The sequence below is a fragment of the Lactuca sativa genome, chromosome 7 (assembly GCF_002870075.4).
Source record: "Lactuca sativa cultivar Salinas chromosome 7, Lsat_Salinas_v11, whole genome shotgun sequence".
Classification (NCBI taxonomy): Eukaryota; Viridiplantae; Streptophyta; class Magnoliopsida; order Asterales; family Asteraceae; genus Lactuca; species Lactuca sativa.
This window is the reverse complement of record NC_056629.2, coordinates 6,098,133-6,125,103: the sequence shown is the minus strand read 5'-3', so window position 1 is coordinate 6,125,103 and position 26,971 is coordinate 6,098,133. Positions and strand designations below refer to the sequence as shown.

Sequence of the window (26,971 nt, the reverse complement as noted above, 5' to 3'; positions counted from 1 at the left end):
AGCCACCGTCGATCCACATACAGGTTTGTGAAATCCTGAATTTTTTTGTCAGTCTTGCATAATATAATGTCTGTGATGCTTCTTTTTCCTTTGCTTCTACCTGTTTGCCACTACAAATCACCCCTGTGATGCTTTTTTTCTTTGTCCTTGATTCTTGTTGTTATTTTTTGCTATTGATGATACTGATTCTTGTTTGCATCTACAAATTCCTCTGTGTGTTTTGATACAACATTAGGGTGAAAATTTAGAATTTTCTTCATTCATTACCATGATTCAATATAGGTAATGGACATTGTCTATATTCATGATGTGGGTATTGATACACCCAAAATGAAAGTTGCAAATAGATTTAATTGGGATCCTCATACATTCAAGGTGTTTATTGAGGAATGTGTGAACAAGCTAAAAAACGAGAATAGACCGAGTACTTATTTCAATAAGACCGCATGCCAAAATATATGTAAGAGGCTTTTGGAACGAATAGGTAAAGACTTGGACATAAATAAAATGAAAAACAAATGGGACATTATGCAAAAAGAGTACAAATATTATGACCGTTTAACAATACTAGAAACGAGAATTTCAATTGATTCCGTGAGAAATATAATCTCAGCATCAAATGAGTGGTGGGATGAGAAAACAAAGGTAATAATTATAAATTTTATCTAGCAATTTATTATTTGTATTGCGTTTTTCCTGATATCCTCATTTTGTACATATAGGAAGATAAAGAGTTTGCTAAGTTTAAGGATAAGAATTTGGAGGTATATGAGACATATTACGAGGCTTTATTTCGAGATATCGTAGCTGATAGAGACAAGGCTAAGGTACCTTGCGAATTTCGCGACAGTAGCACTCCGAATGATGTACAGTTTGTGGATATTACGGATAGAAAAGAAGCTAGTGACGAAGTCCTCTTATTTGATGATGTTGATCCTTTTCTCACATATGATAGTTCTAGTAAGAAAAGGAGGGGAAAGAAGTTAAATCCTAGGCGTGAAACCAAAAGAAATTTTGAAGGAAAAAGTATGGTAAGCTCGTCATATGAAGAGAAAATGAACATTGTTTTTGATGTTTTGTTAACAAGGTGCACTCAGACCTCAAGCCAAACCACACACTCACCAACAACAGAAGATTGCATGGCAATTGTGTCTATTTTCCCGGGTTTTAAAGAAGGCTCAAGAGGATATTAGGAAGCATTAGAGGTCTTTCTAAAGAAGCAAGCTTGTCAGAATTTTATGGTTCCAAAGACTGATGAAACAAAGATGGAGTTTCTCAAGAGGCTTATAGGGAAAGAGAAGTAGTTAAAGACACACTCTACTTTTATGTCATGTGTAAGACTTATCCTTTTATCTATTAGGTTGACTTTAAATGGTTGTCATGTGTTAGACTTATCCTTTTATCTATTAGATTGACTTTAAACAGTTGTTTGGTGTTTGTTTTAATGCAAATTCGTTTCATGTTTGTTTTGTTGTCAATTTTATCCTTGCCCCATGATTTTCTTTTCCATGATTTTGCAATGATTTTATCTATTAGTGTTGACTCATGGCCAGTGACTGTGAAAGTGATGACCTATATGATAGTGATTACTCATGTGATGAAATTGAAGAAAATGAAGAGATTCAAATGCTTCTTTGATGTGGGCTTGTTGTCAAAGGGTTACTCCTGCCTCATAAATTGAAAAACGTACGTAGACGTCACCATTCATCTTCGCGCACAGGAAACATGCTTATCAATGAAATACTTAACGATCATGAGAGACGATGTTATGAACTTTTCAAATTACAAGTACCGGTTTTCAACATGTTATGTAGGGATCTTGTTGCATATTATGGGTTAAGGAAATCACGTCATGTATTTATTCAAGGGTCCTTTGGTATTTTCTTGTTGTACTTAGCGCATGGATGTGGAAATCGGCTAATCTTCTCAACTATTGTCATACTCGAAATCACTTCTGTGATACTCGAAATCACTTTTGTTGATCCTATTACCTTTAAGGATTCATGAATTCCTACTTTGTCTAGTCATGAAAATTGAGCTTTAACTCAAGAAACTCAAATAAGCAATTAATTATCATTATGTTAATCTATTATGTAAATGATATCCTTTCAATGTGTTATTGTGTTATGTTAGTCTTTGAATGTTTTATGTTGATGTATAAAAGTACATTGTTATTCTATTATTTGGGTTATAGAATCCTGATACGGTTTATTCGTTTTTTTTGTTATATTTGGTCCTTAATCATCTTGTACATGTTATCCGCGTTATTTGGGTAATAACCGAACTGAGCCGGTTAATACCCAAACCGAACTCATATTGGTTAATCAGTTCGGTTTTCGGTTCATACAATTACCCTTATTATTCGGGTTCGGTCTAGTTCCGACCCGAATAACATCCCTACTTTGTGTTATGTGAAACCTATATTGATGTAAGTTAACTATTAAGCGAATACGTTAAGTTGCATGCCACGGAGATTAAATAGTTTTAGAATGTTTGATTTGGCCCTATTATGCAACTCTTGTCTGAGTCCAACTGTTGTATTGCATGATCTTTCAGTCGAAGGATTGTTTAATCCTTGTTGCATTTAATTGTATTCATAAGATATTTAGTTGGCACTGATAGAAGTTTCTTTTGCAACTGATAGCAGGGTGGGGTGGGAATTCCTAGTGACCTAGGAAGAATGTTAGAATGTGCTAGTGTGGGCACTTATGTAAGAGAGATCCTAAAAGGAGAATCTAGAAATATTAGTGGTATGTACTTGTTTGGGCGCAGGTATATGTGATTAGAACGGTTTGCAGTGGTCGTGTGTAGTGACTTGGGAACTTTGAGACAATTCTTGGGACACGTACGGATATGTGTGGAAGGTAGTATAAACTCGTATTATAGAAAGCACAGGTTTGTATGGGGATCAGGAAGAGTTAAAGGGTTTCTAAGGAGCTGGTGGAGAGTAAATAGTGTGATATAACACTAGCATTGATTGGTGTTGTCTCCATTGCTGTCAGTCTTTCGGTGATGGTTGATCTGGATGAGGACGAATCTAGTGTGTGTCCAGGCCTATGTGGCCAATGCAATTTGGTCCTGATTGGTACAGACCTATACACATTAGAAAATATGTAGTGTTTCAAATTTATATAGAAAAATGTGTTACATAAGGAATGGAAATGTAGTTATCACTTATTTGACATGAACCAACATGTTTTTGGTCTAGGAGAATGGTGAGTTGCTCTCATTCCATAAAGTTGAGGGTTCAAATCTTGTAGGAGACATAAATAAATTTAAGAAGTAGATTATAGTAATTATATATCGGTTCTAAAAAAACTTATTTAACATGAAGAAATAAATGATACATCACACATATTAAAGAAACAATTATTATTGGTTATATATATATATATATATATATATATATATATATATATATATATATATATATATATATATATATATATATATATATATATATATATATATATATATATATATATCATTTTGGACAAATATGATTAAATAAAATAAAAAAGAGAATACATGATGCAGACATGGGTGTGTTTGGTCATTATTCTCTTGAAGATGAGATGACATGTTGGAGTCTATGACCACGACTAAATTGACAACTTGATCTTAGATTCCTAATTGTTTTATTTCTGATTGAAATTAATATTTTCTCTAATTATTTGTTCATATCAACCAACACAATTGCAATAACTTATGCTACAACTACGAGTATCATATAAATTAATAAAGTTACATTAAGACAACAAAACTATCACTTTCACATCCTTCCTACAACACACCCACGCAGAAACAATCCTACATCGGCATAGACGGTATGCATGAAGTAAAGATGGGAAGAGGGTTGTGGCTTGGACAGTGCCGACGTGAACATCACCCAGTCCTATATGGTAGTTGGTAACTTGGTACCAAAGAGAGAGAGAGAGATTATTCATATCTGACATCTCTAATAATTATCTATCTGTATTTAAAAAAGCTTATTGCAAAAAGGTTAAAATATGTACATCGTTTTATTAATCATGTAACATGGTGCTTTAAACATCCAAAAGAATAATTTTCCCGGTTTAGATAATATGGTACACATTTTACACCTTGGCTGAATGAATATGGTGGAATGAGCTTTTTACAATTAATGAAATGCATTTTTGAGAGAATTAAAAAAAATCATAAACTTTTGCAACAATATTCAAAATAGTTTTAAAAATATATTTTATAAAAGCATATTTTAGATCGTCAAATATAAACACTTAAAAAACTCAAAATATAAGCTTAATAATAATAATAATAATAATAATAATAATAAAATGTTTCATGTCGGTAAAGCCGTATATAAAAATGAAAAAACAGGGAAAACGAGTTAAAGTAGAACGGAACAGTGGGTAGGGCGAGTTAATCCGCGTGATTTACCCGTTTAACCTGTCGGCAACAACACAGAGTGAGAGTGCATACAAAGCGACACATACTATTACTCCATACTCCGATCATCATTATCCATTTCAACGGCTCACACACGGCCTTCGCATCCCATATAATACTCCGCCTATACACCCAATTCATTAATCACCGCCGATAAATACTCACTCACCACTAACAGTTAGAGCCAGATATTTTGCTCAATTATTATTTATGGCAACCGAGCTACCTGCAAAGGTCGAACCGGAATTGGCACCGGCGAAGGTCGACGCTCCTGTTGACGTCGCACCGGAGAAACCTGTGGATTCTCCAACTGTACCTGAAACAAAGGCCGATGATTCCAAGGCAGTCGCCGTTGCTGAAAGTATACTCTTGTTCTCGCTTTTTCTTTTTTGTTGATTAATTACGATTCTTCAATTAGGTTAACCAGTTATTGTTGAATTAGGTTCGAAGAATTATAAGTTCTATAACTATCCCGTCAAATTGTTGAATCTAGAGTCGCGCTTTTTTGTTTGATCGTTTACGATTTTAAAATCAGCTTTACAGCTGAATTAGTGTCAAGTTTACACTACTCGAGATCTCTAATTCAATCATTATTCTGTCAAAATTTTGAATCTGAATTCTCGATTTTTACAATCAGGTTCACCATCTATAACTGAATTAAGTTGATGTTTAATCAGGTTGAGAGAGAACTACAATTTGATAATCATTCTGTCAAATTGATTGAACCTGAGATTCAATAGTTATAACCCGTAGCTTTGTCATATGTCGATGGCAACCACAAGGTGCTTCTAAGGGTTCGAAACAGATATGTTTGATGCCCTAACTTTTGGAAAAGAAGGATAAATTCTCTGTTTCTAAAGTTTTTTTACCTAAATTTTGCTTCAATAATGCGACAACTAAAAAGGTGGTGGTTGTTACCCCACAAATTAGTCCTTATTGCATAAAATAGTCAAAAAAATCTGTATGGAAAGAATACGTTGCCTTTACAGGTTGGAGCATAATCTTGCATCATATTAAGAACCTATTGTCTTTGTGCATTTTAGTATTAGCATATTGAGAAAGAACTAGAAACTTATAGTTTCACGATTTCAATCTGCCATGTCTCTAATGAAGAAAGGTAGGCAATACAAAACATGATTATGTGATTTGTTGTTCCTGGCTCTGAGTTTTTATTAATATTTAAGTTTGTAATTGTTTTCTTGAATCTAAATTTCAACAGAGACTCCAATTCCTGAGGTGAAGAAAAGTTCAAAGAACTCCCTTGATAGAGGTAATCATGTTCCATATCAAATACCATTCAAAACTCCATGGATTTCAAAAAAAAAAAAAAAGAAGTTTCTATACAGATCTGTTAATTTTTATGTTTTATTTAGATGAGATTGTATTGATCTTTTTTGTTGTGATTTAGATATCGCATTGGCTGGGGTTGATAAGGAGAAGAAATTGTCTTTCATCAAAGCATGGGAGGAAAGTGAAAAGTCAAAGGTGGAAAACAAGTAAGTGTAGGACTTAATCCAATAAGCTATACATGAGTGTTTTTTACTCAATGCATAAAGAATGACTTAAAAGTCACGAAAATGAAGCTTTCCAAATCCTAAATTTTTCTAACTTTGTAAATGAATGAATGAATGAACAGATCACAGAAGGAGCTATCCGCTATAACTTCATGGGAAAACACAAAGAAAGCAGATGTAGAAGCTAAGTTGAAACAGATCGAGGTACTCCTTAACAATTCATTAATGCTACTAATGTCCGCCATAATGCTTGTTATTTACCAGATGTCATATGTTTTATATGAATGAGCAGGAGAAATTTGACAAGAAGAAAGCAGAATATGCAGAAAAGATGAAAAACAAAGTGGGTTTAATTCACAAACAAGCTGAAGAAAAAAGAGCCATGGTTGAGGCAAAGAAAAGTGAAGATCACTTGAAAACAGAGGAGTTGGCTGCCAAATATCGTGCTACTGGTACCATTCCAAAAAAGGCCCTTGGTTGTTTTGGTGGCTAAACTATTCCCCTAAAACCTACAACTTTGTAAGTTGATGTTGTTTTATTTATCATCCTTTTGTTTGTTGTGTTGTATAGGAAGAACATAGCTCTGTAATTTGTGAACGAATTGCATAATCATTTATATATATATATATGAAGTTTTTTCTGCAACATGTCACCACTCATTAAAATACATTGAAGACTTGGGAAAAAAGAACTTGAGCTTTCATATACTAAAGTTACGCCCTCCCAATCGGTCTCACAACCAACATGGGAAGGTTTCCAAGAGCAAAAAAAAAAAAAGTGATTTATAGGAATAAATGTTAGACCTCAAAGACAAGCAAGCATACAAAGGGATTTTTAATTTAAGTGAGCTTCTAAGAAGCTCATATCATTATGCTCATGGAAATCAAAGAGAGAGTCAAGTGCGGTATAAGATGAATCCTCCACTTCACTTGGGCTCGACCCATGATAGAAAGTTATGGTCTCAAATCTTGAATCTGGTTCAGCATAAGCATAGGCATAGGCCTGGGAAGTCGGACTAAAGCAATCCGACTTCCCCTTAATGTTTCTGAAACATTCACCGGCTTCTGATTGCCAAACGCGTAGGAAATGGTCGGTGTTGGTTTTTTTAGGTGATGCGAGTATTGAAGAAGACTCCATTGAGAGTCTTGCCTCGGCTTCCAGCCTGGCACTCTCCCATTGCGCCATGTGGCGGGTGGAAGGCGAGGCGGCTGGGAGTCGTTTTGATGTATACGGCTCGTGTGTTTGTGGGTCGATGCCTGTGGACATGAGACGCTTTCTCAAGTGAGTGTTCCATAAGTTCTTGATCTCGTTATCTGTTCTTCCGGGTAGCTGGGCAGCAATTGCAGCCCACCTGAAAAGAGAGGAGGATGCTAAGGTTTGATGTACTGTACCTTGTGCTTTTAGACTTGTAACATTAACCAAGAAAATATAAAATCTCCACCTGTTACCGAGTATCGCGTGTAACTGGATCACAAGTTTTTCTTCTTCGAGGGTGAAGGGACCGCGTTTGATGTCTGGCCGGAGGTAATTTGTCCACCGGAGACGACAACTCTTCCCGCAACGGAGAAGACCTGTCACCATCCAACTATTTATTTATCTTAAATAAAATAACGCACTTATATCTAGTATTAACATATTGCTTAAACACATTTTAAAAATTTGCTTTAAATTAATGGAAAAAGCTATTCCTATAATAGGGCTTTGCAACATCCAATACAACCAACTCTATCTATTTAATCATTATTAATCATTGATTAAAGTTGATAAGACACATAAATTTTCAAGTGGAAAACAAAACACCTTCTTCTGTAATTGAATATAGCAATTTTCACATTTTGGTTATCATAATAAAAAAACGTTTTTTACTTTAGGTAATATTTCAATGTTTATTAATGATATGGAAATACAATAAAATTGGTTGGTTGTTGAATGATATCTTCAGTTGAAATCATCAATTGTCATTTTTAAGTTGTACTTGACGTTTCAGCTAAAATCTAGCTTTTGGTGAAAAATTAGGTTTTACTTAATTAACTAGTTGATAGATAATAAGCTAGTTGATAAAGTAATATCGTATGTTAAAAAAACTAGTTGATAAGTAGATAAAAAATGTAAAGTGATTTAGAACAATATTCAAAAAGTAACGTAATATTGAATGTCTAAAAGACATCAAATTCACAAAATTAAAATGAATGATAAATGCTCTATAAAAAATTATGAGAGATCGGGTCATATAACACTCAAAAGTTTATATATATTAGTAATATTTATAGAAGAAAAAAAAACCTTGAGAATAGAAATTAAGCTTATATGCGTCAAACACAACCGGTCCTAGTAGCTGATAATCCAACTAATAAATTAATATTGTTTGGTAAAAACTAACGAGAGGATAAATATAAAATGATGCAAAAAGATATTAATAGAAACAAACATATAAATGTATATTTAAAAACTTGTGGAAAAAACCACATGATTGACATTGAGTTTTGGACCATCATCGAACAAACAAAGTGAGTTGACATCGATTTCCAAAATTTGGTACATATCAAAATGATTTTTTTTTTAAGTGATCATACTTGTTTTTCCCTCACTGTTTTGTTATATACATACATGTATTCAAATGATGGTATGGTATACAAATGGAGTATTTGTGTGATTATATAAAATGTATTTATTGCATCTAAATCACGTGTTGTTTCATGGTCCATGTAACATTTGTTTTTCTCATTATTTATGTTGGTTCGATATTTTATTGAGTTAAAAGCGTATCACACTTAGGGGCTGTTTGTTTGGCCTCTTAATGATCCCATAAAGAGGCTGGCCCTGAATTGTTCAGATTCAGAGCGTTTGGTTGGAGGTTTTTTAACCTCTTAATCTATAAGACATAAAAGAAATAGGTCTTGATCGGTCAGATATTTTGAGAAGTCTGGATGAAAAATTTTCCAAGTAATACCCTTAGCCCTAATAAAACGTCCGCCTCTCTTTTCTTCTCCCATCGAGCAACGTTCTCTCTTTCTCAGCCGATTATCAACTTGCCATCGCCGATTCTCACCTTGCCATCGGACCTCCGGCAACCCCGCTCCACCTCCACCTTCTTCGCTTCCCTCCTCGTCGCCTCCCACTTCGCTGGTAAGTCTTCTACTCTGTCTCGTTATGGTTGATTTTTTAAGCATCCTTCTAGTCGATTTTTCTGTGTTCTTGTGTGTGGCTGATGGATTTTTGTGAAATTGATTTTTTAAAGCCCTAAAACCTGTTCTTATGTTTGGCTGAACAATTTTTTGAAATCGATTTTTTATTGTGTTTGGTTGATCAATTTTTGTTAACTCGATTTTTGTGAAATCGTTTTTCATGCTGCTAAATATTGTATGAAATTAGTCTGATGTTCATTAAATAACAATGAACTGATCCAATAAGTTAATAGGTATATATGGATCGATGCTTGGATCCATAAATCCTTCAAATTTAAGAGTTTATTGTCAAATGTATGTTAAAGAGTTTGATGATTGAAGTTAAGGAGTTTGTTACTTGTGTTTGGTTGAAAATCTGAAATTATATGTTTGCTTTTCTTCTATCAACATTTTTTTCTTATTACTTTTGATTCTCAACTGTTGTAGGACGTGTCAAGTGTTGTAGGGAGCAATGCCACTGGATGTAAACAATAACCACAAAGATCATGAGGATTTATCTTAGAATCGCAATCAACTTGTTCCAATCGAAACCCGACAATCCAATTTGTTTGAACCAATTTATTGCAAGATATTTTTATAAAATTTGTTATAGTATGATCTAAGGATCTATATATGACATATTTGAATGTTGTATGATATCTAATTTGAATGTTGTACGACGGTGTTTATTTTGTATGCAAAAAATAATTTAGAGGGTTAAAATGGTCATTTTCCTTGTTAAGAGGCAGACGTAGACGTTCAGATGCCTAACCAAACATCAGTTTATCGTTCAGATACAGATTCATAAAGAGCCTCTGTATTATCCAGATATCTATATCATTCAGATATGAATCTTCCAGATGCTACCGATTCCAAGCTAAATAACTTTTTTATAATATGTACGTCATTATAAGAAGATGTGATCCATAGCTTGAGGCTTTTTTATAATATATATGTACTTTCTTTACGTAAGACCATCTCCAATCCACCCACATTTCCCCCCCAAAAAAATGGAGTAAAAAATGGGGTAAATAGTGTTTCATCTCCAACCCTACTCTATTTTTTACCCTATTTTAACCCTAAAAAGTATATTCCAAGTATATTCTATTATTCCAACTTAGATAGATTGTCAAACACACCCCTCTACTAATTTAGTTTTAACAAATAAAAATAAATTTTATATTTTTGATTAATTAATATAATTTATTATATTTCATACTATTATAAATATTAAACATTATATTTAAATTAAATCTAATAGATGAAATAAATTACAAATGTATAAATATATAAAATTAGGAACTAAACCCTACAACTGAAACTTCATCCTCATATTTGGAGATATGAATAGTATTCATATCTCCAAATATGAGGGGGGAAATGGGTGGGGTTGGAAAAAATGAAGGAGAAAATGGAGAAAAAAATGGTATTTGCGGATGGGTTCGAGATACTCTAAGAAGAAATATCGTAAACAATTAATGTTAAGATGCATTTTTCATTTTTTTTTTTTTTTTTGAAAACGGGCAAATAATATTATTATATTTAAGACTCACCACATTGCAAGTAACTAAGGGGAGTAGAAAAAGCAAAACATAGAGGATTTACACTTCTTAATTGTTTGAGGGAGTTTGTCTATTATTTAATAACCAAGTTTTGATGGATATTTTCAGATTTTGGGCTCTCAAATCGAGCTCGATTGTTAGCTGACTTTCAACCCAATGTTTAAGCAACCTTTAAAAAAAAATAAAAAAAAAAATAAAAAAAAGTGTACTTTTATATATTTCTCAGCCCAGTTTAATGACTTAATCCCCGCGCAAATGATTAAGCGCCAACTGCTCTTGAACAGGGGGAGTATGTTACTGTGAAACACTAAGATGCTCATCATGAATGTTCAGTAAAACTGTTTTGCTCTTTAATTTTTCTTTTGCATTTTGAGGAATCTGAATGTCAAGTATTTCACATCAACTATGAATCAAAATCGTACTAGATTTTCCTAAACTTTATGGCGTTGATTCCATGGTGGACATCAAATCCGCAACAAATCAACAACATAAAGAAATGGTATGAACTCCGATCGAAAAGATTGAAAGATCGAGATACGTACCAGCGAGTTTAGGGAGAGATCGCCAGCTTCCATGGCCGTTTTTGTTGATGTAATCGATCAGAAGGTCGTCTTCTTCCTGTGCCCATGGTCCTCGCTTCAATCCTATCTTCTCGCAGCATGGCGCTCTCACCATTTTCTCTCTGTAAATCTGAATCGGAAAACCTAGAAAAAGAACAACAGTATAATCGAAGAATAAAGAACAATAACAGGCTTTGAGCAATAATCATGGAGAGAGAATTGCTATTCAGATGAGAGAGTGTGTGTGTGTGTAAAAAGACATGTCAGAGAAAATGGTGTACCGGCGATCGGCGAATTGCAAGCTGGACTGGACTGTAGTCAACTTGCATTAATTGCTTACACGAAAATATAGCGATTCATGTATCCAAAGATGGATCGATTTCGGGGAGAAACTCTTTTAAATGTTTTTTTTTTCTCTTGAAACCCATTAAGGCATTAACCCAATTTAGGGGGTGTTAGCCAAATATACCACAACCATGTTTTTATAGAAACTAGATTACATGATTTTATAAAAACTAGATTATATGGGTTAATATATATATATATATATATATATATATATATATATATATATATATATATATATATATATATATATATATATATATATATATATATATATATATATATATATATATATATATATATATATATATATATATATATATATATATTTGATAACTTTGAATTTAGAAGAAAATAAAAAAAAAATAAAGATTTATTATAATATAAATATTTTTTTATCTTTTAAATTTAAACAAATAATTTAAATAAAGAAAAGAAACTAATGATTTTTAATTTTAGAAATTTAGAAATTAAAAGGTAGGTTTATTAGTGAAATTAATATCCATTTATTGCAATTATTATATTAAAATATTATGTGAAATTTAATAAAATAGAAAAACTCATAAAATGACATGTAAAAAATTAATTCAAAATAACTATAAAATGACATTTGACAAATTGAATGAGAGTGTGACAAGTGGCAAAAAAAAATTTCATTTATTAGAGAGGACTAGACTAGATGTGAGACTTTACATAGGTTCATTTAAAAAAAAAACTAAATGCAAAATTCTAAACATTTGAAAAGTATGAATTTATAAAAAAAAGTGAGACAATATTGAATTATAAAAATTAAAGTGTTTTTTTTCTTTTAAATTTAAACAAATAATTTAGATAAATAAAGAAAGAAAATTAATGAATCTTTAATTTGGTAATTTTGAAATTAGAAGGAAAGTTTATTAATGAAATTGATATGCATTTATTATTGAATATAAATACTATCTACAATTTAATAAAATGAAAAAAACCATAAAATGACATGTGAAATAAAAAAATTAATCTAAAGTAACCACAAAATTACATGTGTCAAAATAAATGAGAATATGACATGTGACAAAAAAATCTTTATTTATTATGGAGGGTTAACTAAACTAACCACATATATTTACGACATCTTAAAGAAAATAACTAATATTTTTTTTTTATTTTCAGCAACTAAACGTCAAGTTTGGAACGCCGCATCCCAGACCTGATATAACTGTGTTACCCGGATGGTGAACCCTATCTATTATTGTTGTCCCCTCTACATACAACATTTCAGAGAAGTGGGATCATGATTGTATTTCAGACTTAAGGGATTTCATTCCTTTCGGATATTTTGGAGTTCCATTTATTTGAATAAAATATCTTCTGACGGGTAAGAGCTTGATGTTACATTATTTTAAGCATATTTCATTTTTGCATGATTATTTTATCAGGTTAATATCTTGAATGAAGTGTTATTAGTGCGCAGTTAGATAAAATATTTTGTTTGAAGTATTTATTGTTGCTATTTTGGCATTATTATGTGTGATAAATATTTGTATTAGGAACAATTATGACAAATAGAAACCTAGAAAACCATATCCAAAACTAGTGGCGTAGCCAGGATTTTATTTTAGGGTGGGCCAATAATTTATAAAATATTAACGATATATAAAATCTAGAATTTAGAATGGGATGCGTCAAATCACAACCTTAGTTCATTTTATTTAATATATATATATATATATAAACTTAAAATTTTATGGGTGGGCCAAGGCCCACCCTTGCCTCTATGTGGCTACGCCACTGTCCAGAACATATAATATGTGTCACTAGTTCAAAATTCGAAGAACTTATGTGGAACGCGAAGAACAAGTCTAGAACACATAAAACTCTTGTTTGGAAAAGTATCCTAATTTTGAAAATTTTGCAGCATGACAATAATTACGTTGCGTTTCTCACTACAACATGTAACCTAAATTGGGTTTGAAATCTATGGCTAGATTGTTGCCTACCCCGACACACGCGACATTTTTCAGGACATCTTGTTTGGTCGGTGGTTATTGTACCGATGGGTGTAGAAGGTTGCCCATTATTATATCATTACTTGTTCTGTGAGGAGGTAATGGCACATACATTGTCTGATGTTGAGGAGTTGCTATTTCCGATAGACGACTATCATCACTCTTTTGATAAGAGAACTTTTTGCCTTGTAACATGTTTCCGCTTTGGGGAGTATTTCGTGGCTCATTTATCGTCCATACAGTTGAGAAAAATCATGCATTTCCATTAGTCTTGGTGTAAGAGACAGTTAAAGTTGATGACTTGCAGCATGTCTTCAATAACATGTTTAATGAGTTATCCGATGAAGACGCACTTTAAGTGTCTATTGTATATGTTCTAGGCAGCTAGTGCATGACGAACACTCTAAACTGGGGAACAGTTCAGCAATCAAGTATCAAGTAATGTTGATTAAAATTATGATTTTACAGTGTATTTAAATTTTATTAAATGCAATTTTTTGGTGACACAGATACCTTTTGGATAGAGTAGTATGAGATTACACATATAGACAAATTTCCATTATTTTTGATAAATCTAGAGCATGTGCAGCACATCAGCCAAAGAACTAGTCAAAGTCTCAAAGACATTCATATGCGTTGTAAGGGTTTATGTATGCCTGTAAGTTGAAAATAAGGGATTATTATGCGATACTATTTTAACATAATTATGTTTGCTATTAATTTCACATTTTAATTTTATAGATTTGGACCATATAGAAAATCATAAAATATAGAGCTAAATCAAAAAAAAATGACAACTACAATTTAATAAAATCAATGCAGTATGACGTAATAAATCAAAAGAAAAAAAAAGAACTAAATTTACAACTATATTTATTACTCACGTTTCCTTGAATTTGGTTCGTATGAAGGTTTTGCATGACTTCTTCATGATTTGCAAGGGCAGAAACATATTAATAATAATTTATTCGCTCATTCATAGTAGAACCGAACCAGTTTGTTTCAATATGTTTTAATAGTTCTTTTAACAAGCAATTTCGTCTCTAATTTCCAAGTTTTTTACTTTTTAAGAGCACAATAAAAGTTAGCAATTTTTGTCTAATTGAAATCAGTTGGTGGGTCAAAGTCTATCAGTCCGTCCAAAACATGTCAAACACAGTACAAGGTCATCATTTGTAAACAGACAGTCGAGCATATAAAAAAAAGTGCCCAAAGGTAGGAATTAGGATAATTAGATATCTTAAGACCAGAAAACAACCAACCAACCAAATCCAAACGTATGCACAAAGTCAATAAGTCTTTAAAGAAAGAAACTACGAGTCTTCTCTTGGGTTGACTGGACTAACAACATACCAAACTCCTTCCTCACAACACAACACAGCACAAAACATATCATGTCACAAAATATAAAAAAAGGGTAAATTCTAATGTCTTTCTTAAAGAAACAAGTCCTTAGTTTTTTTCCGAATCACAAATTAATTCATGTTGTCTTCAAAGTTGAGACCAAGTGAAATGTGTGTACCTTTGGGTCCTTTCCTTAAACAGACAGAGAGACAGCTCACACCTTCCCTTCAGTAAATCAAAAAATTATTAGAAAATCAATGATATTTTAAAATATAGCTTTGGTTATTAAACTCACCCAACAATCTTTCAGCGACAATAAATAGCTTGATCAATGAATGGAGGGATCTGTTTTATCTCAGTTCCAAGTTCTTGTTCAATCCTATACCTGAAACAACAAAAAAGATGAATAATAAAGATTTTCAAATTTACATTGATTCATGAAAATAGGAAGGATATGCCAAAAAAGAAAAAGTTAAAATATATATATATATATATATATATATATATATATATATATATATATATATATATATATATATATATATAGGGATGCATACAGATTAAAGCGATCTTCATATGTGATTAGGTTTACAGCTAACCCAAGGTGTCCAAACCTTCCTGATCGACCAACCTATCAATCAATTATAATTTATTTGAGAATCATTCATTTATGGTTGTTTAATAATGAAGCAACTTTTTCCAATTATAATTTTTATACCCACCCTGTGGAGATATGTTTCTGAGTTTTTCGGGAAGTCAAAATTGATAACGACGTTTACTGCTTGAATATCAATACCCCTCGTGAATAAATCTGCAATCATGAGCCAAAAAAAAAATTAACAATCTACTTCCAACTCTCATTTTTTTTTCCTATTACAGCAATCTACTTTGAAAAATCTACCCAATTTATAACAGCATTGTCATTGAAACTATGAAAGCACATTGCATTTATCTCTCCTGGCTATTTTGTGCAGTAGAAACAACCATAATCATTGTATGCGATTGATATTTTATGGAATAGAGTTGATGAAATAATACTTCAAAGAGAAGATTAAATGCAAGATATAACTACAAACTTTCAATGACTTATATCTATTATAGCATTTTACTTCCTCTAAGTATTACAACATTCTACTTTGAAAAAAAAACAAACTACCCAATTATAGCAATGTCATCAAAATACAAAGCATTTTTTGAAACTACAGCTAAGCAGATTTTTCAGCGTATAATGTTGTAATAAGAATAAAAAAATGCTATCATAACGTAAATGTTTAAAAGCAAGACATGTATGAAAGTAGGTTGGTATTTCTTGTGGTAGCTATTATATTATGTAAAGTAGAAAAAAAGGAAGCAATATATATACCAGTACAGACAAGATTCCTGCAAGCACCATTACGAAAATCATGAAAAACTCGATTACGATGATCTTGAAGCATCTTTGCATGAATGTAGAAACAAGAGTAACCAAGCTCAGTTATTTTCTTCGCCAGTAGTTCAACCCGATTTACCGAGTTGCAGAAAATTATTGATTGGTTGATTTGAAGCTGTAATTAAATAAAGTCAAAAATTCCAACTCACAGCTTTACAGTAATAAATAAATAAAACAAATTCAGATGAAACCTTTGAGAAAAGAGTATTGAGGCAATGAACTTTCTGCCTTTCTTCAACAAAAGCATAGAACTGTGTTATTCCCTTGAGGGTAAGTTCGTCCATGAGGTTGATAACATAAGATTTTGGAAGGTATCTATCTTTGAAATCCTTCACTGTCACAGGAAAAGTTGCTGAAAACATTAAAATTTGACGGTTTGTAGGCATGAAGTGGATTAGTTGCTCTACTGAAGGCTGGAACTCAGGTGACAAAAGCTTATCAGCCTGGGAACAAAAAGTAAACCACTGATTAATATCTCATGTTGGGTTAACAAAAAAAAAAGTGAGTAATGAGTCGCACAAAAAACTTCAAAAATCAAGATCATGCCTAAACAGAACTATCTTTGTTTTGTTATCATACATGAAAACCTGAAATAATATGTACACTATATGAAATCATGTAATTAGAGAGCATTAGATACAGAGTAAATAGCTGTACCTCATCCATGACAAGCATTGCACAATCTTTCAACACGCAGATTCCCTTCTTTGAAAGATCTAATATTCTTCCAGGAGTACCAACAAGTAAATGAACAGGCTGATACAATCGCATGATGTCATCTTTTAAGCTGGTTCCACCAGTAGTAACCATGACCTGAATGTTTAGGTGTTTTCCAAGTTCTTTGCAGACTTGAGATGTTTGAAGAGCCAATTCTCTAGTTGGAACAAGTATAACCACTGCACATATGGGAAACTTCAGAGAAAACACTAAAAAGATTTTGATATTAAAAACCAAAAAAAAAAAAAAAAAAAGTTTAAATTTAGAACCTTGAATAACATTGCTCTCTTGATCAATTTTTTCTAAAGCAGGAATGCAGAAGGCAGCAGTTTTCCCTGTTCCATTTTTAGCTCTTGCAAGAATATCACTTCCTGTGAGGGCAATTGGGATGCTTTCTTCTTGAATTGGAGATGGCCTTTCAAAACCCTTCTCATATATCCCCATAAGCAACTCACGCTTGAGAAAGTAATCTTCAAATTCATTTCCTTTGGTCGCTGTCACATCCTGAAATGGTACAAAATTAGAAACAAAGTTCAAGTAAAACAGTCACATGTAACGCATCCAAAATTAAACTCATAAGCACATAGATAACATCACAAGCATACTTCTGTTCTGTATCGAGTGTCAGCTGGTGGAAGCCTCAATTGTGCCTTCCAATCTTGACCACTGCAAGAAGAAACACGATTAGACTTAGAAAAGCATAATGGAACAACTAAGCAAGGCATACTTATAGAAATCTAAACATAATTTTTGAGAATGAAACCATAATTGTACCTAGGGTCAGCAGCTTCGGACTGTATAGTCTTTTCCACTTCGTCAACCACACTCGAATCATTTCCCACAGGGTTTCTTCTCAGCCATTGTTGTTGTTGCTGCTGCTGCTGCTGCTGTTGAAACTGCTGGTGGTGCGCTGGATTCCTTTGAGCATACTGTTGCTGGAAATTAGGATTAGGGTTTCCATGATAATTCCCACCACCACCACGCCCAATTCCCGGCGGATACCTTCCCCCACCTCCTCGTGCGTAGTTGTTATTCATTTCCAACTCTACCGAAGAATCTCCACAACCCTAACTAAAAACTAATCAATCAACTAGCCGCCGATCTAAAAGCCTAAAATTCTCAATCGATAGGAAAATAAACAAAAAATATACACAACAATAGCTTGAAATTTCAGGATGGATCACAAGCAAAGAGGAGAGAATTGAGGGGTTTTGGTTTTGGTAACAAATTAGAAGCAAAATCGTTGGCGTAAAAAAATATAAGCCAATGTTTTGCGATTTGGGATTGGAGAACAGTTTTGGCAAAGCAATTACGAGTAACGATCTGAAGAACTCAAATGGAGAAAGTTAGCATTTTGACCTAAAGTCTAAGTGGGACAAAAACTTGTAAACGGGATAGAGAGAGAACACTGATCGGTTTTTGATGGGAACAGAAATGGCGATACGACCTTTCTATTTAGGGCTCAAATGGAATCCATTTTCTAATATAATAATTTATATTTTATGATTGGGTTATAGTCATAGATGATATTTCTCCTCTTTTTAATGGATAAAACGTAGGTTTTTTGTTTCGCAATCAACAAATAACTCTTATCCAAACAACTTTCAAAAAAAACAAAAACAAAGACCTTACATAATATTATATAGGAAACGAATATAAAGGATATAGTTATAAATAAAATACAATAATGTATTATACAATAAAATAGTTTTAAGCAAGAAATAGAAAATTCAAATAAAAAAGTTCACATGGAAGCCATGAAAGCAAAATATATAATTTTAATCTAAAACGGTTCGTCAAAACTAGATAATAGTTGAAAGTTACAAATTAAAAGCCGATAACACGTAGATGGAAGTTGATAATATATGACTAAAAGTAAAATTCTTAAAAAATACAATAAAAACTAAAAGTTCTATCTCGGTCACTTATTTTCAAACAAAGAGAGTGGTGTATTGTGACAATAAAAAAGGTAGACAACATGCCCTAACAATATCATGAATATGTGGTGTGCCGGTGGCATTAAGTCAGGCATGACTACACCACGCCTTTATGTGGTTGTGTGTGAAAAACCATAAATTCGTCAACAAAAACCCGTGAGCTTTTCTCTTTTCCAAAAAAAAACTTTTACATGTTAATTTTTTAAATTAGATGTTTTTCCTTTACTTTTAACCATCTTTTATATATATATATATATATATATATATATATATATATATATATATATATATATATATATATATATATATATATATATATATATATATATATATATATAATCACACTCTCAACAATGGATCCAAAAATCCATTTAACACATCTCCATCATCCATCTACTATAACACGCCTCATGGTCCAAAGTCCAAAAATAACGTTTGTCGATAATATATTTCATCTCGATACTCCATCATATTTCCCATAATTTGAATCACCCCCATGATACCAACTTATCGGGTGGCACCGATCATACTTTTCGTCTCATACACTATATCCATGAAACGTATTTTAAGTATCTCAACCCCAAACCCAACCCCAAGGAATCAACGATGAAGAGGGCATACTCGAAACCCAAACTTGTAACATTATGAGGTTTTGCAGGTATTTCTGAATCATCTCTTCTATTATTATTATTTGTCATTTGTAGTCCCTAGGGCTAGATGAGTCGATCCATAAGAAGCGTAAGGGCTAAAGTTGCAACTTTCAGAACAAGGTTAGTACGCCAAGCGTACATAAGGTACGTTGAGCGTACTAGGCGCACCTTAGTACGCTGGCGTACACTTATGTATGCTAAGCGTACTCACGTCAGGAGGAACCCTAATATTTAAGGTTTAAGTGCTATATAAACATCCTTATAAGCTTATAACCCCCCCTTACCTCATCCTCCACAGTTTAGAGTCGTTTTCCCCAAACCCTAATCCTTTCCTTGAGTGTGTGAGCTTATAGAGGGTGTTTTAAGTGGTTGGAGAAGAAGGTGTTGCATCAAGAAGTTGGGGAAGGAGAACAAGCTTGTAGATATGAAGTTGTTTGGTGCCCTAGAAGCTCCAGAAGGTAAAAAGCTTCAAACTTTATGCTTGTATGATATAGATCTTGCCATTCTAGCTTGATGGAACCATTTATTGTCCCAAAAGTCCCAAGTTGGTGCATGATATGATTTGGACGAGATGAGTTGTCATTTCAGACCCTTAAAGAGGTCCTAAGTGATAAAAATGATGTCCCAATAACTAAATGTGTCTCATGCATGGAGTAGGAAGGTCTTAATGGATTAAGACCATGTGTTAAGAACTTTTTTGGACATCCAAAATGTTAAAGTTCGAGACTTTCTGATTCTTAGGCATATTTGGTCAGTGGATCTGAAGTTTGGACTTAAGTGCTTAAGCCGTTAAGAATTTATTAGGGTTCTAGCAAAACCCCATATACGTCCCGCATAAATTATGTATGCCCAGCATACTGGGTCAACCACTCCGATGGTGGTCAACGTCAAGCAAGAGTACGCCCAGCGTACCAGGGGAGTACGCCCCACGTACGTCCTCTGTTAGGCTTTTAACATGTAACACCCCGTTCTTTAAGTGTGTGACTATGAGTCCGTGAAGTTTAAGAGAAAGGTAGTTCTGGTCCTTTTCGAGAAATGAGTTTCATCCGAGAAGGTTTCGGGCTGGCGTATGTGTTAGAAGCATTGGGTTTCTTGTCACCCCGTATGAATGTAAACTATTTGGGAGTGGGTTTAGATTAGAGGAGTTGCGGTGTTCGTAGATGATTATTGTTTATAGCTCGTTGTGGTATAAGTGGAAGACGGGTCCCATGCATGCATGGCATGCATGAGTTTTAGAGTCTGGCTGGGTACACCTAGCGTAAGCTGGACGTACGCCCAGCGTAATGGGAGGATGATATGCGCGTTGGCCGGGTTAGTACTCCCCGCGTACCAGGGAGGTACGCCCCGCGTACTCACAGGAATCCCAAACCCTATTTTTAGGGCCAACCACTATATAAGGAATAAGATGGTTCACCCCTCAGCCTCCTTACACTCATCTTCAACCTCAGAGAAACCCTAATCTCGTATTCCCTCCATATTTGAGTGTGTTTGACCTTGAGAAGCTTGTATTGGCAAAAGAAGGGCTTGAAGGAGAAAAGGGAAGTTGTCAAAGAAGAAGAAGAACGTGTGGAACTTGTGGATCTGAAGAAATACCATCCTCTGGAGCTTGTTTGAGGTATAAAGCTTCTTGCTTGACCTTCATATTGTATAGATCTATGTATTTTGAAGCTTTGCCCCAATCTTGTCCCAAAAGTCCTCAACTTGTTGCATAGTCCAATTTGGTCAAGTGTAGTTGTCCTTTCAGACCTTTGGAGAAGTCTTGAGTGATAAAAATGAGGTCCCAAGGGCTGTAGTTATTCCATGTATGAGTTATGTGGGTCTTAATGGATTAAGACCTTGGATTAAGAGCTTAAGGACGTCCCAAGTGATAAAGTCTGAGACTTTATGATTTCTAATCATATTTGGCCTATGGATCTAAAGTTTGGGCTTAAGGGCTCAAGCCATTAAGCTGTAAGAAGGACTTAATAGAATTCGCAGTTACGCCCCGCGTAACATGGTGGTACGCCCCGCGTAGCGGGCCAGTGTCCCGGTTCCCTTGTGAGTCGTTGCTGTACGCGCCGCGTACCAAGGAGGGTACGCCCAGCGTACTCCTCCTGTTGGACCTTCATGTTTGGGCTTTAAGTTTGGGCCGCTGGTGGACAGTTGGGTGTTGGGCCATGTCTGGGAATTTATGGACAGAGTGTTTTGGGCCCAATTATTGTTATGGACTTTGGTTCTAGGCCCATTTGGTGAAGTGGGCCCAATTTGGTAAATTGGGCCAATGTTGGACTTTGTATGAGGTTTGGATTTTGGTCTTGGTCCGATATGTGGATGTATGCTTGACCTAATGTTTTATTGTTATGATGGGTAGTTCGGGATTTGCGGTGAGTTGGTGGTTCGAGAGTCTGCTTCTTCAGTTTAGAGTATCGGCATTCGCAAGGTGAGTTATCCTCACTATATCAACATGGTCTAAGGCACCAAGTCCGGCCCTTATCGGATTGAGATCCGGGTAGTTGTTGTTATGTTGTTGCTATGTTATGTTTGCATCCTGAGAGCTAGGATGGTATATAGAGACCTGTTTGAGATCGGTATCCTGAGAGACAGGGTGATGCTATGGTAGTGACCTGTTAGGTCGGTATCCTGGTTAGGGGGATGATATGTTATGTGATCTGTTTGATCTGCTTGTTGACTGTGAATTGCTATATGATTGTATGTATATGTGCACATGGTTGTCTGGACTGGAGTTGGGTTGAGGCGGGTCCTGCTGTGTGCGGTAGGCCAAGATACCTAGGGCGGACCGGTTGTCTCGAAGGCCCAGCGAGCGGTCCGGATAGGCTGTAGGCCCCGAAAGGGCGGACCAGACGTGCCGAAGGTTCGGAGAGTGGACCAGATAGACTGAAGGCCCGGTGCGGGCGGACCAGTCATATTGTAGACTCAGAGAGTGGACCAGGTGGATTGAAGGCCCGGGACCGGGCGGACCAATCACACTGTAGACTCGATGTATGTGGATAGACTCAGAGGGTGGACCAGGTGGACTATAGCCCGGTTCGGCGGACCAGTCACAAAGTAGACCCGAAGTGCATGGCTGTTCTGTGATCGGATATGTTATGGCATGTTATGCGTGTATGGTATTTATGGTTGGTATTTTGGGGATATCTCACTAAGCTTTTGGGCTTACAGTTGTGGTTTCATGTTTTCAGGTTCTTCAGGAGACTGTGGCAAGGCGAATGCGTGATCGTACCGCTCCTCATGTTTTTGGTCGTGATGTGATTCTGGGAATACTTTAAATAATTTGTATTGAAAACCGTTTTGTAGTGATTTTAATGAAATCGGATTGTTTTGAAAAATTTAAAATTGGTTGTATTTTTCGGTCGTTACATAACAAATTGGGCTGCTTTTGGACTAGTTGGACTTGGGCCTTGTTGGGGTCTCTGGATAAGAGTATTTTAGGCCAACTTTGGTATTGAGTCTTTGAAAGAGGCCCAATTTGGAAAATTGGGCCAATGATGGGCCTTATATATGTGGGCTTATGGATCATGTATTTGGAATTAGGCCTTGGCCCAAATTAGGGAAAAGGCAAAATGGACTATGAATAGTTGTAGGACTCTTGGTCAAGATTAATATTCTCATTTATTGACTTAATATTCGTTATTTGGATAGTTTGGGATTTTTGGTGAGACGGCGATTCGGGAGTTCGATTCTTCAGTTCAGATCGACATTTTGAAGTGAGTTGTCCTCACTATACTAAGGGTCTAAGGCACTAAGGTCGGTCCATAGGATTTGATATCCCAGTAGTTGATGATGTGTTGAATATGAGATAGTTATACACACTAGTTTGTTATGCCAGTTAGGTAGATATGTTGGACTACCTGTGTTACCGTTTGATTATCTGTATGTGCAATTAGCTGTATATGTAGACATGTTGTGTGGATAGGGTTGAGGTTGTATTGTCTCGTGCAGTGACCAACAAACCCTGGAGTATGCCATATTTGAGCTGAGGGTCGGGAAGGCATACCAGACTCATACTGAGGACTCATTAGCATGCTAGATATGAGCTGAGGGTCGGGAAGGCATACCAGACTCATACTGAGGACTCATTAGCATACTAGATACGAGGTGAGGACCAAGTGGCATCCCAAACTCGTACTGAGGGCAGATCAATTATGTTTCAGTTTTAGGACTGAAGAGGGGCAAGCCAGTCATAAGCTGTGGGCTTGGAAGCAAACCAAACTTATGTTGTGGGCCGGATGCGAGCTGTGGGCCTGGAAGGTAATCCAGACTCACACTATGGGCCCATGGGGTAATCTGGTATGTAGAGTTGTGGACCCATTACATGTTGTTATTATGTGTACTATTTGTTATGTATCGGTATATTGGGGGAACTCACTAAGCTTCGGGCTTACGGTTTCAATTTTGGTTTCAGGTACCTCAGAGGATCGCGGGAAGGCAAAGGCGTAATCGTACAACTCCTCACATTTTATGACTATGTTTCTGGGATACTCTAACGTTATACTATTTTGAAAACAAGTTTTGTAATAATCATGAGTTTTGAAATGTTTTTAAAAGTTTAAATTTGGCATGATTTTTTTTATGGATGTTACAAATCTGAAGCATCCTGACCCAAGAAAAAGTCCTAAAGAAAGAGCACAAATAATCATATTGGTCCTGAAAACCCTTCTAACGTATCTCGGTGGGGAAGATGCTACATTAACAACCTTGTATAGCGACACCTCGAATGAACTCATAACCAATATTTCACAAAAAATTAAAGTGTTTTTGGGACCACGTTACATAAGTATGATACAATATAATGACTCGTGGAAAATATTGCACAAATTATCAACTCAACACAAAAACATGGATAGACTTACACCACAAGATGTATAAGTTTAGCAACATTTACAACAACAATGTGACAACTCGAAGATGTGGTTAAACTAATAATTAAGAAAATTTTAAGGCGAGCTTGAGGAAAACTTAAAAATTAATGGTTTGATGTTTAATCATACGAAGGCTTGGGATGCTGTAAGGAAACCCGAAAGATGGGTGAGGATGTGTAACACCCCGACTCCCAGGTAACTTTTAAAAGCCTTTTTATTCATTTTATTGAAGAAACTCGACGAGTTGGAGGCCCCACCTCGTCGTGTCGAACCTAGTCATCCCCCGTGGTTTTTGACTCCTGCTGGACGAATCGGAGGACCCCGACTCGACGAGTAGAGGTTGTGCATGGAAACCCTAATTTTAGGGTTTGCACCCTATTTAAAGGACCTTAAGTCATTTCCTCCAGCCCCCTTACCACCTTTTGAAGGCCAGAAGAAACCCTAATCAGTCTAAACCTTGTTCTTGAGTGTTTGATAGGCTAAAGTGTGCTTTTTGTGCTTTTGATTGAAGAAGCTTGGAGTTTTAGAAGCTTAGAACGAGAATAAGAGGGTAAATCCAGTATCTACATTGTCTTGGCTTGCATTTTAAGGTAAAAAGCATTTATCTTGGTCTTCTATTTGATAGATCCATTCTTAAGTGAGAATATGGGCATTTTGATGCAAAAATGGAGTTACTTTCGGATTTGAGCTTGTCACAAGGGCATAGTTGCAGATCTGGACTCATATAGGCCCTTATGGACATAAAGCCTCAAGCTTTATGAAGCTTTGGCTCTCCTTCATGTCCAAAACCTTCTTCTAAGGCTAGTTATGAGTGTTTTAGCTTCATGGAGTTTTACATGCATGTAAAGTTAGCAACTTTACGTGATAATCACACCCTAGGAGCCTTGATCTACAATTTTGAGCTTTGGTTTCACGTATAAACATCTGTATGATAAATGGACTGAAGCGACTCGACAAGTTGCATGGTCGACTCGACAAGTCCAATGAAGATTGGTCGTTGTTAGTTTCTACATGGACTCAACGAGTCAGTGAGACGACTCGACGAGTCAGTTAGGGTTCTTCCCGACTTTTGGACACGTATGGACTCAACGAGTTGTTTGGAAACTCGGCGAGTCAATTAGGTTTTTCGCGATTTCTCGAGTTCTGGAAGGAGTCGACAAGTCTGTAGTGTCCGGCTCCTGGTACGTACTTTTAATATGACTTTTTGCACATTTACTTTGGGACTCGTCAAGTAGAGGTGGAACTTCGACGCGGGTGAGAGGACCTACTCGTCGAGTCAAATGCCCCGACTCGACAAGTAGGCCTGTCCGAAGGAAACTCTAATTTTAAGGGTTTGCACCCTATTTAAACACCTTAACTGGCTTCCTTTATGTCACACCCCCAAACCTGAACGGCGGAAACGTTCGGGGGCGGATGACTTCATGTGGTAACGTAACAAATGAATACATAGTAAAGAAAGCAATACAACCATCATATATATAATTGAAAGTTTACATTTGTCAAAAGTTACATGTTCAAAACTCAATTACAATATGATGTCAAAATACGAGATTAAACTGGCGCCGCAGCATCCCTTCATCAAAAGCGAAATGAATACCTGAAATTACTGATTCCCTGGGACATACAAGTAATTTCGAAAGAGTAGATCAGCATTTAAGCTGGTGAATTTCATAAGTATTTAAGTGACAATGTTTGAATGAACTGAAATGTTTTATCTTCGTTTGTTTGTGGTTAGAAAATCCAATATTTTCTACTAGTATAAAAGTAGCCTTCACTCAAGACCAATGTTTGTTTCTAAAATGTATGTAAATGTAAAAGAACCAATGAATTTGAAAACCTTGTAAATCAATGCATTTTAATACCCCTTGTGAGTTTTATAACCATACTATTGACTCTGAATGCCTATACACAACGTTCTTCAGGCGTTGGAATGTTATGACGTTTGTCACCCCAAACGGTGGACTGCAGCTAACAGTCAGGGCGCGGGTTTGTCAAGCCCGTATAGATCTATACACAAACACCATGCTCCCCCTCCAAGGGATTCTGGTATATAATACAGGACTTGAAATGTGTACTCGAACGTACATGAAGTTAGTGTCTCACAAATCCGTGGTATAAAAACAGATCTACTTGTTAAAATGTTACGTTTGTTCTTGTACACGAAAGTGAACTTCTTGAAATATGTGATTCTACTACATAAGAGTTAGAAATTTGTTTCGTAAAACCATACCTATTATAGTTTCCAAAAAGTGTGTCTTGTTTGTTTAGAAATATTGAGAAAAGAAATCACTTGTTTATGAAAGTATAGATTTTTGGTGTAGAGTCTAGGATAGACAAGAAAAATCTAAGAACAGTTTAGTTTATACATGTATTACAACAACATTATATTTTAAAAGGTAAGATGCTATTGTGACATATGTTATATATATATATATATATATATAAAAGTTCCTTTAAATGTTTATAAATCGCATGAT

The 26,971-nt window shown here is 35.0% G+C and overlaps 4 protein-coding genes and 1 long non-coding RNA gene across 11 annotated transcripts; 3 read left to right on the top strand and 2 right to left on the bottom strand.

The window, feature by feature from the left end:
• Positions 1–285: 285 nt before the first annotated feature.
• On the top strand, positions 286–1,193 carry LOC111912845 (uncharacterized). The gene is made up of 2 exons (XM_023908567.1): positions 286–645; positions 723–1,193. The coding sequence occupies exons 1-2, from the start codon at positions 286–288 to the stop codon at positions 1,191–1,193; spliced, it is 831 nt and encodes a 276-aa protein (XP_023764335.1).
• Positions 1,194–4,456: 3,263 nt separating this feature from the next.
• On the top strand, positions 4,457–6,587 carry LOC111912896 (remorin). 2 transcript variants are annotated; one of them, XM_023908633.3, is made up of 5 exons: positions 4,457–4,789; positions 5,648–5,698; positions 5,837–5,924; positions 6,065–6,146; positions 6,235–6,587. In XM_023908633.3, exons 1-5 carry the CDS (start codon positions 4,639–4,641, stop codon positions 6,433–6,435), a joined length of 573 nt encoding a protein of 190 aa, XP_023764401.1. In that variant the 5' UTR covers positions 4,457–4,638; the 3' UTR covers positions 6,436–6,587. The 2 variants fall into 2 exon arrangements, with proteins under 2 accessions (XP_023764401.1, XP_023764403.1); XM_023908635.3 differs by lacking the exon at positions 4,457–4,789 and adding an exon at positions 4,843–5,545.
• A 32-nt stretch (positions 6,588–6,619) lies between these two features.
• Positions 6,620–11,661, bottom strand: LOC111912895 (transcription factor MYB17). Of its 2 annotated transcripts, XM_023908632.3 has the most exons (4): positions 11,510–11,661; positions 11,211–11,372; positions 7,384–7,513; positions 6,620–7,293 (listed from the first exon to the last, which is right to left on the bottom strand). In XM_023908632.3, the coding sequence occupies exons 2-4, from the start codon at positions 11,341–11,343 to the stop codon at positions 6,777–6,779; spliced, it is 780 nt and encodes a 259-aa protein (XP_023764400.1). In that variant the 5' UTR covers positions 11,344–11,372; positions 11,510–11,661; the 3' UTR covers positions 6,620–6,776. The 2 variants fall into 2 exon arrangements, with proteins under 2 accessions (XP_023764400.1, XP_023764399.1); XM_023908631.3 differs by having other exon boundaries at positions 6,620–7,513.
• LOC128127289 (uncharacterized) lies at positions 8,490–10,078 on the top strand. The gene is made up of 2 exons (XR_008225243.1): positions 8,490–9,068; positions 9,554–10,078. It is a non-coding gene; the product is annotated as an uncharacterized LOC128127289 (long non-coding RNA).
• Positions 11,662–13,414: 1,753 nt separating the features above from the next.
• On the bottom strand, positions 13,415–18,520 carry LOC111912897 (DEAD-box ATP-dependent RNA helicase 8). Of its 5 annotated transcripts, XR_002857370.2 has the most exons (12): positions 17,823–18,520; positions 17,654–17,714; positions 17,318–17,552; positions 16,989–17,227; positions 16,523–16,774; positions 16,266–16,446; positions 15,625–15,713; positions 15,460–15,533; positions 15,198–15,287; positions 15,081–15,127; positions 14,072–14,214; positions 13,415–13,966 (listed from the first exon to the last, which is right to left on the bottom strand). XR_002857370.2 is itself a non-coding variant. In XM_023908636.2 (10 exons), the coding sequence occupies exons 1-9, from the start codon at positions 18,083–18,085 to the stop codon at positions 15,209–15,211; spliced, it is 1,473 nt and encodes a 490-aa protein (XP_023764404.1). In that variant the 5' UTR covers positions 18,086–18,520; the 3' UTR covers positions 14,781–15,127; positions 15,198–15,208. The 5 variants fall into 5 exon arrangements, 2 of the variants coding, with proteins under 2 accessions (XP_023764404.1, XP_023764405.1); XR_002857369.2 differs by lacking the exon at positions 13,415–13,966 and having other exon boundaries at positions 13,978–14,214; XR_002857371.2 differs by lacking the exon at positions 13,415–13,966 and having other exon boundaries at positions 13,978–14,214; positions 15,081–15,122.
• Positions 18,521–26,971: the final 8,451 nt, after the last annotated feature.

Excerpts from the sequence above, each read along its gene's own strand:
- LOC111912845 (XM_023908567.1), top strand. The coding sequence starts at position 286 with ATGGACATTGTCTATATTCATGATGTGGGTATTGATACACCCAAAATG. Across the intron at positions 646-722 it reads GGTGGGATGAGAAAACAAAG|GAAGATAAAGAGTTTGCTAA; the intron begins GTAATAATTATA and ends TTGTACATATAG.
- LOC111912896 (XM_023908633.3), top strand. The coding sequence starts at position 4,639 with ATGGCAACCGAGCTACCTGCAAAGGTCGAACCGGAATTGGCACCGGCG. Across the intron at positions 4,790-5,647 it reads GGCAGTCGCCGTTGCTGAAA|AGACTCCAATTCCTGAGGTG; the intron begins GTATACTCTTGT and ends AAATTTCAACAG. Across the intron at positions 5,699-5,836 it reads AAAGAACTCCCTTGATAGAG|ATATCGCATTGGCTGGGGTT; the intron begins GTAATCATGTTC and ends GTTGTGATTTAG.
- LOC111912895 (XM_023908631.3), bottom strand. The coding sequence starts at position 11,343 with ATGGTGAGAGCGCCATGCTGCGAGAAGATAGGATTGAAGCGAGGACCA. Across the intron at positions 7,514-11,210 it reads ATCTCTCCCTAAACTCGCTG|GTCTTCTCCGTTGCGGGAAG; the intron begins GTACGTATCTCG and ends GGATGGTGACAG.
- LOC111912897 (XM_023908636.2), bottom strand. The coding sequence starts at position 18,085 with ATGAATAACAACTACGCACGAGGAGGTGGGGGAAGGTATCCGCCGGGA. Across the intron at positions 15,714-16,265 it reads CAGGAATCTTGTCTGTACTG|ATTTATTCACGAGGGGTATT; the intron begins GTATATATATTG and ends TCATGATTGCAG. Across the intron at positions 15,288-15,459 it reads TATGAAGATCGCTTTAATCT|GTATAGGATTGAACAAGAAC; the intron begins GTATGCATCCCT and ends TTGTTGTTTCAG.